Source organism: Sphaeroforma arctica (assembly GCF_001186125.1).
Source record: "Sphaeroforma arctica JP610 unplaced genomic scaffold supercont1.257, whole genome shotgun sequence".
Classification (NCBI taxonomy): Eukaryota; class Ichthyosporea; order Ichthyophonida; genus Sphaeroforma; species Sphaeroforma arctica.
The window spans coordinates 26,951-37,599 of NW_014040301.1; the positions used below are offsets into that span (position 1 = coordinate 26,951).

At 41.7% G+C, this 10,649-nt stretch overlaps 1 protein-coding gene across 2 annotated transcripts; it reads left to right on the top strand.

The window, feature by feature from the left end:
- SARC_04519 lies at window positions 1-7,399 on the top strand. Of its 2 annotated transcripts, XM_014301647.1 has the most exons (8): window positions 1-164; window positions 356-558; window positions 794-1,014; window positions 2,170-2,359; window positions 4,164-4,317; window positions 4,953-5,162; window positions 5,840-6,098; window positions 6,498-7,399. In XM_014301647.1, exons 2-8 carry the CDS (start codon window positions 428-430, stop codon window positions 7,205-7,207), a joined length of 1,875 nt encoding a protein of 624 aa, XP_014157122.1. In that variant the 5' UTR covers window positions 1-164; window positions 356-427; the 3' UTR covers window positions 7,208-7,399. The 2 variants fall into 2 exon arrangements, with proteins under 2 accessions (XP_014157122.1, XP_014157121.1); XM_014301646.1 differs by lacking the exon at window positions 1-164 and having other exon boundaries at window positions 274-558.
- Window positions 7,400-10,649: the final 3,250 nt, after the last annotated feature.

The following is a 10,649-nucleotide window of genomic DNA, read 5'->3' on the forward strand; positions in this document are numbered from 1 at the left end:
ATATATATATATATATATATATATATGTATTTATATATAAAAACATGTATTTATAAATAGAAATGCCACAGATAGACTGAGTCTACTCTACTACTCTGAGTAGAGGGATAGAGCGAGAGACTGTCGAGTGTCGAGACTCGAGAGAGAGAGTTTCGACTTTCGAGGTACTTTTTTTTATTTTAAAAGCAACAACAAATTCATTTATGTAAAATATTGTAAAATTAAGGGTAAATATTTAAAAATCCTATTTGTAGTCAGTGTACACGTCATGAAGGATTATAAATGGCTGTCCTGACGAATCGTCACCATGGCTTCACGTACTCACATATACATACATACACACCACCCTTCGTAGAGCCTATATATCATTCATGTGCAATGGTGTGAAGGGGTGCTATAGATGGAGCCAGCCATCGCTTAGGGCAATATGGACTACATCTACAGGCGAAGGGCTGCTCAGAAGCCTAAAATAGCACAGTACTGTCGACTGGTGAAGAAAGACGGAACTCTCAACGTACAGTACATCGGGTGCCCAGTGAAGTACAATGTCTCCAATATGTATGTTACATTTCAGTACATATGTGTATCGCTGGTTGGTTAGTGCATTCTTTTGGTGTGTTCAGCGTAGTTGTATAAATCGATGAGTCGTCGAGACAGATAGACTGACGTTGTCTTCATTTTCTTACGTTGCTTGGCAAAGAGAAATTCCTCTGCATATCTGCACAAGTAAATATCTTTTGGCACGTGTTCAAACCTATCCTGATCTTATAAATGCACATATGCACATTCCCAGGTACCATGATATAGTTGACAAGAACTGGCCGTTCTTAATTGTGCTGATCACCGTAATGTACACCTCGTGCGCACTTTTCTTTGCCACGCTGTACTGGATAGATGGTGGAGTGTTAAAGTCATATACGTCTCCTTCCGACCAAGAGCTCACATTTCCAGAGGCGTACTACTTCAGTGTTCAGACACAGGACACGATAGGATATGGCGCATTATACCCTGGCGGTGAGTGACTGAGATCGTTCTATGTCGTGTCTGTGATTGCGTGTCGCGTCATAATCGGTGATGAATTGTAGCTGTCACTGTCTAATATATAGGGAGAAGACGTAAGCAATATTCTTTGTATATACTGTGTAAATAGTTTATATCGTAATGACCACGCACAATCGGTTATCCGCTGACTGCACCAGTATAGCGCACCTGGTGATTGTTTTGTGGGCTTTACTGGCTTGTGTTAGCTTGCTATATAGTGTGCGGATATAAGAAATCGACAGTTCCAAGGAAAGAGATGGATACATGGCTGATACAATCGTATGCTCGTGTGTTAACTTAGGTTTTTGCATGGAGCGAATTTGCACATCTTCCTAGGCCTGTATGTATACACTATATTCCAACTTACTTTCGTGTATGACCGTATCTCTGCGGAAACGCATGCTTCGCGCACAAAGTTATATATCACTAGATAGTATAAACGTATGCTTACTGTGCTAACTAGACACCCTGCGATTAAGCATAGCCCTATCTGTGCATTCGGACACATGGACACGAACACTGCCTCGGCTTCTATGTTCACACAACGTTTTTTTCAGACAATTTATTCCCGCTTAGACATGCCTGTAGCTCAGTAGTATCGAGGTACTATTGTGCTGCGAAAGAATTGAATGCGCCATACGACATATACCGCAGGATAGTTTATGCGCAGGTGTGGATTGTCGCAACCATCTCCCAGATGTTGCTCGGGGCTCTTTTTATACTTATGCACACGTAACGTATCCAGTACGTGTACATCAAAGTTCCTTGCGATGGTGTACAATGTACATGCGATGGTGTACACGTATGCATGTATATGCGATGGTGTACACATATGTATATATATGCGATGGTGTCTACATATGCATGTATATGCGATGGTGTACATATATGCATGTATATGCGATGGTGTACACATATGTATGTATATGCGATGGTGTACACATATGCATGTATATGCGATGGTGTACACATATGCATGTATATGCGATGGTGTACACATATGCATGTATATGCGATGGTGTACACATATGCATGTATATGCTTACCATCCATGCAACGTACTCACCATCCTGTTCTCCTGTCACATCACTGTGTGCACACGGCTGTCTGTTCGACGTATGTGTGCAGACCAGGTGACCACCAACCTCATATCGGCGTTGCAGTCGTGGCTGTCCATGCTAGTATACGCTACCATTACCGGTATAGTATTCACCAAGCTGTCACGGCCATCGAAGATCAAAAACAACATTATGTTCTCATCAAACGCCGTCATCAACAACACCAGCAGTCTGACCTTCGTACCAAATGCGCGGGGCGGGTATGATTACTGCACGTGTGTACATGGGGGAGTCTAAAGGATATTATATAAACAGACAATATGTTTTCGATCTAGCGCAGATATATATATATATATATATATACATATATATATATATATATATATATATATGTATATATATATATATATATATATATATATATATATATATATATATATATGCACAACCTGTATGAGTATGATCCCTATGTCATTTTGATGGTCGTGTGTAGAGCGAATGAGTACGCAGAATGAGTATATATATATATATGTGTGTGTGTGTGTGTGTGTGTTTGCTGAGCTTGTGCTTTAATTTATGATGCACACCCAGATTTGTATGATCCCAAGAAATTTAGTACGCTTACGTGTGGAATAAATGTTTATGTACGTGAATGTATGGACCCACAAATTAACTGATAAGACGCATGTGGTTCTAAATAAGTACATGGGAATATACATCCGTGGAAGACGTAGAAGAGCTCATTGGCGTGCATAAACCCTGAAGTCTCATCGAGCCTTCGTGCACACAACAGTACATCTGTACGAATGTGCAGCCTGAGCGCAGCCGTTATCAATACAAATCAGACATAACACCATAACACACACACACACACTGCTTAGGCTGTATATTCGAGTACAACACCACAGAGGGAGTTGTTGTAAAGCACACGCACGTGAAAGAGTATGTACTTGGCAGACGAAATGAGTGTGCTGCGAAACAGCACCATATGTTCGGGATGTGTTGGCAGTCTAAAATCCTCCTAGGTTGTAGCGGATGATACACTTGTCCGTGGCTGGATCTCCTGTATCCGCCGAGCTCTGTACAGTGTATATCGCCCTGGAGGCTACCTACAACGTGTGCGTGTTTTGGCGTTAGGCGTGCACGTACTGTTGTGAACATGCAATAACTGCATCTGTCCGGTGCGTATGCGTGTTACAGTTTAATCGTAGGACCCGCTCTGCGACGTGGCACAGCCATCTGGAAGTGTTGACACAGCTTTATCGGTGCATAATATAGTATCTGCGCAATGCGTGTCTGTGTATATGGACACGTGGTATCTGCGTGTGACATGGTTTGTATATCAGGCCCTCGGACTTCGATACTGTCGAATATATGCGCTACTTTCAGGCAAATCTCAACGCCACCTAAGGAGGTGTATAGTTGCCCCAAGTCATGGACTGCTTGCCCGTTGAATATACCTCCTGCAAGGTGTTCAGTGATTTTGTATATAAATATATTCATAACATTATAGGGACGGGTGTTCAGTGATTCTGTATTTGCATATATTCATAACATTATAGGGACGGGTGTTCAGTGATTTCGTATATGCATATAATCATAACATTCTAGTGACGGGTGTTCAGTGATTTCGTTTATGCATATATTCATAGCATTCTAGGGAACATTATAGGGACGCATGTTCAGTGATTTCGTGTATCCATATATTCATAACATTATAGGGACGCGTGTTCAGTGCTTTCGTATATCCATATACTCATAACATTATAGGGACGCATGTTCAGTGATTTCGTACATCCATATATTCATAACATTATAGGGACCCATGTTCAGTGATTTCGTATATCCATATATTCATAACATTATAGGGACCCATGTTCAGTGATTTCGTATATCCATATATTCATAACATTATAGGGACGCGTGTTCAGTGATTTCGTATATCCATATATTCATAACATTATAGGGACGCATGTTCAGTGATTTCGTGCATCCATATATTCATAACATTATAGGGACCCATGTTCAGTGATTTCGTATATCCATATATTCATAACATTCTAGGGACGAAACAGAGGGCGAGTACAGATCGGGTGAGGAGCCCTGTCTGGTATTCCGCATAGCGAACGTGCGTAAGGCTCAGCTGTGCGCGGCTTCTTTCACATTGCTGTGTGTCTCGTACAAACCAAATGAACATGGCGAGCAGTACACCACGCAGGCAAGTACAGCTTTCTGAGAGTAGAGAATCCAAACACAAACAAAGGAGTGCATTTTCATGCGTCTATCACATATTTTTATAACCTACTGAGAGCGGGAGTATCCTGATAGACTGTGAACTGAGCCTACTATGCCAATCGCGTGCATTGGCTTTACGATCTCTCACCCGCACAGATCCATACCACACGGAAGGCGTTCATAGACTCAAGAGTATGCTACTAAAAGTGTAGATGTCAATTCCTATTGATAGGCTCTCAGTTTTATACCGCTTTGTGATAGATCTAGTTATCTACAATTGCCTTTCAACAGGTTCACATGCTCAATACATCGAATAAGGCAGGGTTGTGGTGTGTGTGTATTCTACAGGAATATATTCAATTCGTGAGTGTGGGAGTTAATACCATATTCCTATGTGTGTGCCTAGTGACTATAGACCTAAGTAGGAGTACACAGGTTTTGTTGCATGTCTAGATCCCCTTGTGTGTGATCATTCTAGTCCGTGTGAGATTATAGACATATGTGGAGAACACGCTTTGTTGTCGATCTACATTCCGAGTATGGAACGGACAGCGCAGCTATGGCTTCGGTTTATATGGTGGCCACATCCGCTCATGTGTTTGATTTAAACATGCACAGGAGTTGAACTTCGAGATAAACCAACAAGTGGGACGAGTGCGAGGGATGAATTTCAGTGTGCCGCAACTGAACTTGCCCTGGAATGTGGTGCACCCCATTGACAGGTCATCACCACTCTACGGGTTAACGGCGAAGGAAGTGATACGCAATCGCATTGAGATCATTGCGGTGCTGGACGCCATTGACGAGGCCTGTGCTGACAACTTTCAGGTACGTTTTCTAACCGAGGGTTTAAACTTTGAGGATGCCAATCTCCGTGCGTAGTATTCTCAGTGTGGGTGCTTCGTATCATGAACAACTTGAGGTCAAGTTGCTTCGCAATACACAGAACCAAGCCAAGACTTAACGGCAAACATGTTTATATACGACTATGCGCGCGACAGGATACATTGAAGACCTCTATTCTCCGTGTGAGAAAACACTCTCTAATAGTAAAAGAGTCGGTGTGCTTGTACAGTAATTATGTTGCGAAGGAACACCACATACAAGTATTGATAGACTGCAACCGTACACTGTGTTCTGCTGTTGTTGCACAATGTATACTATTGTTCGAAGCGGTCGTGAACGCCATAATTTAATGCGACCGATTATTTCACACACGTTTATGACCACGTACCGTTTTGTATTGCGACATTAAGTATGAGAGTTCACTATATTTTATGTGCGGAGGACATACGTCCAGTTTATTTCACGCCGCCAACCCTACAGTGTAGGTCGTTTATTATATTTGTACTGCGGCTGGTAACTATGTGATTTGATTGCGATCACAGTCAAGGATAATGTATGGGTCACGGTTCTATAGTTGTGGTCCCATTGTACATATCTATACTACACATTATCAATTCAAATCTAAATTTAAAACACCTTGGATACGGCACACACACCAGGCAAGAAGCAGTTATACAGCAAATGACATTCACTGGCAAGCCGAGTTCGCGGATATGGTGGCATGTGTGAGCAAGAACAAGGTCAGTGAACATATCAAGGCTGTGCGACAACAGTCTCTTCTCCGCAGACGATCAGAGACGAGTGTAGAGAAAGCGAGACGCACCTCGAAAGGCTCAAGCCCAACATGCGCTCCGCCAAATGGCTCTATAGGGGGAGAGTCGAGTTTGGGACTTCGAAAGCTCATCAACGATAACACAGGCGAGTTCTTTTGTTTGCTTTGCCTTCGTATCCGCTTTTGACCAAGGTCCAATTGTATTTGCACCTTCTGTATTTCTTGTTAGTTTATACTTTAAATTATTACACAATAGCTAGGTGGGGTTGTAGCATCGCCTTAGGTGCGTGTTTAAAGTGAAGTGCACCGGTGTGTGTTGTCTGTCTGTCTACTGAATTTATTCAATACAATTTAGCCGTCGTACATAGGAAGAATTGTCATTGATCGGATGCGGTGGAGTGGTTATATTGCTTTCCTGGGCTACCAGTACCTGGTACAAAACACCTTCAAAATCAGGAGGACAGTATCGATGGTGCGAAGTTTGCGACGTGCATATACATTATGTCTATAAATTGTTGAATGCATATTATACATCATCATTACAGTGATATCCAAAGCGCAACCAGTATCACCGATGATCAAACAAAACCGTAGATACAGTGGAGGCGGAATACATGTCATGCCTCGCCTGGGGGTGATGCCTGGAAATGGAACTACTTCAAAAGTACATTTAGGTGTGATATCAAAGGTTTTGAACACCGGAGTTGGTGTTGCAGACACGGCAAACGAACCCGCACACAAACTGCAAACACAAACTGGCACGAAGCAAACTGACTCGGTTGGCAATCGGCCGCAAAATTTAAGCCCCGATGCTGCTTATAAATTAGCCGTGAACATTGTAGATGAAACTTCCCCATATTCACAACGAACAACAAGTCGCGATACAACTGCGGGGATACCAGATGGCGAAACTCTGCCTTTAATCGCAGCTACGAGTATAGAGGTACTATCTCGAGACAATGCCTCTGATGTTTCCAGTGCCGGAAGCTCCAGTGCCACACACGGAATGATCGTGGGGTTGCAACGACGCGGGCTGGTGGAGCCAAAACTGCGTCACGTATCGAGCCTGACCTCAGTAAATGAGGATGCTATTGTGGATATGTTCGATCACACAGACACAGGACATCGCGAGCGAAGTCCGGAGGATGTAGTAGATGAAGCTATGTTCGTTGCATTCGATGGAATTCTCGTAGCGAACTTCAGTCTCTTCGATACCGTGTTACCGTTGCCGAGCTCTGAAGATGTAGATTCATAGCAAAGAGCTTCTTAAAGAATGAGCGAAGCACACCAATACTTAGAGATTACTGGTATAAATTGTACTGTCAACTCAATGCGAGTGTCGGGCTGCCAATATTAGTTTGCTTCACTAAAATACTTGACAATGTGTTCAATTTCAAAAAAAAGAAAATGTTTTTCATATTGGAGGCACTTCAGGTTAAACTACTGATATGCAAGGAGCTACATACCGATAGTAGCCTTCATTGTCAGTATATTCCCGGATTCAGCTTTTTATGTACTACGAGGTATACATATGGTGCCACGGGAAGTGTCTTCCGTATCTCGAATAGCAAACTGTTGTTAGAAATAGTCATTCTGCTAGGGACGACGTAGGTGGGCCAAGTTTATTTGCTTTAATTTGTCTCGCGAACAACGATATGACTTTTTATTCTGAACATCTGAACAAGCTGTATAGTACAGCCATCCTGTAGTGCCACTCTCCAATCATGAGGATTGGTATAGTGAAGCACACCAGTCTGTAGTGCCACTCTCCATTCATGAGGATTGGTATAGTGAAGCACACCAGTCTGTAGTGCCACTCTCCAATCATGAGGATTGGTATAGTGAAGCACACCAGTTAATATTTACATCCAATGAAATCACTCGATTTCGGCCTGCTTTTTTCACTCTCTAAAACCAAAAGTATTTGTAAACCCCTCTAGGTATTTTATTTATTTTTATGAATCTCTTTGTTGCTACTCTCAAATCTGTTTTCTTACTCTCAAACCCGTTTTGGCCACACTTTCAACCCCAATTTGCTACTCTCAACTTCAATCTCTTATTCTTAAAACTATATATGCCACGCTTTCAACCCTAGTTTGGCAATTTTCTACTCTCAGATTCATTTTGTTCCTTTCAAACCCATTTCGCTACACTTTCAAACCCATTCTTATACTCTCAAAAACATTTCTGTCCGCCGGTCGGCCTAATCTCGTGATTTCATTGGATGTAAATATTAACTACATTTATCAAATTGTTGTAAAAGTTTTGGTCTCGTTGGGTTTTAAATTGAACTCGTGTTAGCACCTCGTGTTTTGGCTCGGAACTCGTGTCAAATATGTCGTAAATTCGTGAATCAACTTGTTGTTTTTTTTGGTTTGGTTTTGCAACTCGTTTTGAAACGCGCCCTTTCATCACAAAAAAAAAATGGTGCTCAAACTCATTTAATTTCCAAACTCGATCAAAACTTTTCAAACAATTTGATAACTGTACAATAATCATAGGGCTATGGTCGAGTGAGCCTGTTTGTAGCCAGCTTGCTCAATTCGATTTCGTAATTTCGCTACACTCTTCAGTTTAAGGGTAGTAGAATATGAACCATCTATTCCATTTGTACTGGGCCGCCATCGTTTATATCACTTCGGTAGCAAATTCTTTGGATAATTTTAGCCAAACTTTTCCTGCGCAGTTGAACTGTATCCCTTGTGTAGTTCTGTACTGTACCAACTGGGCAGCTGTGTATAATCACAGAAACCCTAATATTGTGGCACGATCTCCAACAGTACACTTTGCTATCTGCATATTTCATTATATATTCTCATACGGACTCCTGACTCGTATGATGAGTTTTCTACTGCCGGTTCCAGATATCTGTGTGAATTTTTCGTACTACGTTTGGTACATAAAGCATATGTGTATCTACTGGAGTGTACGCATACGTGGTTGAATACACAAGTATTGCCATGAAATTCCGCACACGCATACAAAGATACAAAGTTAAAGACAGTACACTCTGGCGCGCTGGATGCTACTCTATCTCGATAGCCTAGAAAGTGACTATATCGTTTGTATACGACCAACATTTGATCCAGATATAACTACTGTTGAAACTTTCAGCATATCTGTCGTAGCGTTAAATATGCGGACCAGAACGAGATATCGTTTGTAACCATATGTATTACTAACTCGAGAGACTCATATGACTAACTCGAGAGATTGACTTCTATATCGCGATTACTTGGGGTTTATCGATCAGAATATATATGTCCGTACCACACACTGGACTACAAACCCTCAAGGAAAAAAGACTACTTTCGATGTATTCTAGGCTCATTAGAATCAGCTGCTGGTAAAGGAGAATCATGTACATATTCATTATCCATTATTTTAGAAGTCAAAGGATGTGATCTGACCGGGGATTCCAAACGATAGAGGTTATTGTCGGGAAAAGGTAGACACCATAATGAAATATGCCAATTCGTATTCTATTGGTAATTTAGGGGACTTTGAATATAGTTACAAAAACCAGGACAGATAGCAAAGCTAAACCAGTCTGTAGGGATAATACTATTTATTTCAAAAATGGCAAGTATGTATGATACAATGTATGAACATATGGTGTAGCTCTCATAGTCGCTGTAGTGGTTCAGGAAAGATTGATGGGAAGAAGTGGTCAGTAAATTCCCGTTTGAAGCTTGGGCCAAGTTAGTCGACAATGGAAGATATGTGCTGAGTCAATTCGGGCCGGTGTTGACAAAACATTGTTACTATCGAGTGCTCCATATATTCGCTTGCTGACCTACTAAGTAGAGTACCCACTTCTGTGGTACGGATCGGGTCTGCGCCGTGTAGTGCCGCGGAGTGGGTTAGTGCAGAGTACGAAATACCGAGACGGACCAGGTTATCCGTCATAATTCGGTCGAGAAGCGAGGATGGGGGTAAGCCAATGCCGCACCAGACCATGGATGAATTCGGTATGTGAGCGCTATGATAGTGTACTTTCGTAGGGGTGAAAAAATCGCCAAAAACGTATGACGTAGAAAGCGGAACACCGTGATATTTGGGATGTTCTGTGGAATGTGACGAGTATACATTACTTCAGCTGGACAATGCAGCCATTAGACGGCTTATTATAACAGCTTCAAATAAAGCGACATTCTATATATATCAGGACCGTAAATATATTAACTGCCAATGTGCATGTTAAATACGCTGCTGATATACGTCGCTATTGATATAGCAAGTAGATTATATTATATCGACTAGTGCTTTTCTTCAGACAATTAACAGAATTTTGGTCAAATAGACTCTGCTATTTATGGTCTAGATTGGCCCTTGAAACGCTGTTAATGTCCGGATCAGAAGGTACATTATATAAATGCTAAACTGGGGATAGAGCTGCAAATCATCTCACAGTAACGCGTGCGTTGGGCATGAAAGATCATCAAATAAGTAGTAGTGACACATCAGGAATGAACCAGTCTATAGCTATGGTATTGCACAATCTAATAGGATAAGAATAGTATGTCAATATACACGTTGCATTCGACCCCGCTGATCATAGAATATATAGTTCAGAAATTTTACAAGTAGGTTATGAAGTTGTGACTCCTGCCATATGTTTGCCTCGAGGTATACTTGATTGAAGCTGATCACTCAGCCTCCCCGACATCCAATTATCTTGCTAAGTATGCATATGT

Coding starts and splice junctions, on each gene's coding strand:
- SARC_04519 (XM_014301647.1), top strand. CDS start 428: ATGGACTACATCTACAGGCGAAGGGCTGCTCAGAAGCCTAAAATAGCA. Junction 559..793: donor AAGTACAATGTCTCCAATAT/GTATGTTACATT, acceptor GCACATTCCCAG/GTACCATGATATAGTTGACA. Junction 1,015..2,169: donor TGGCGCATTATACCCTGGCG/GTGAGTGACTGA, acceptor GTATGTGTGCAG/ACCAGGTGACCACCAACCTC.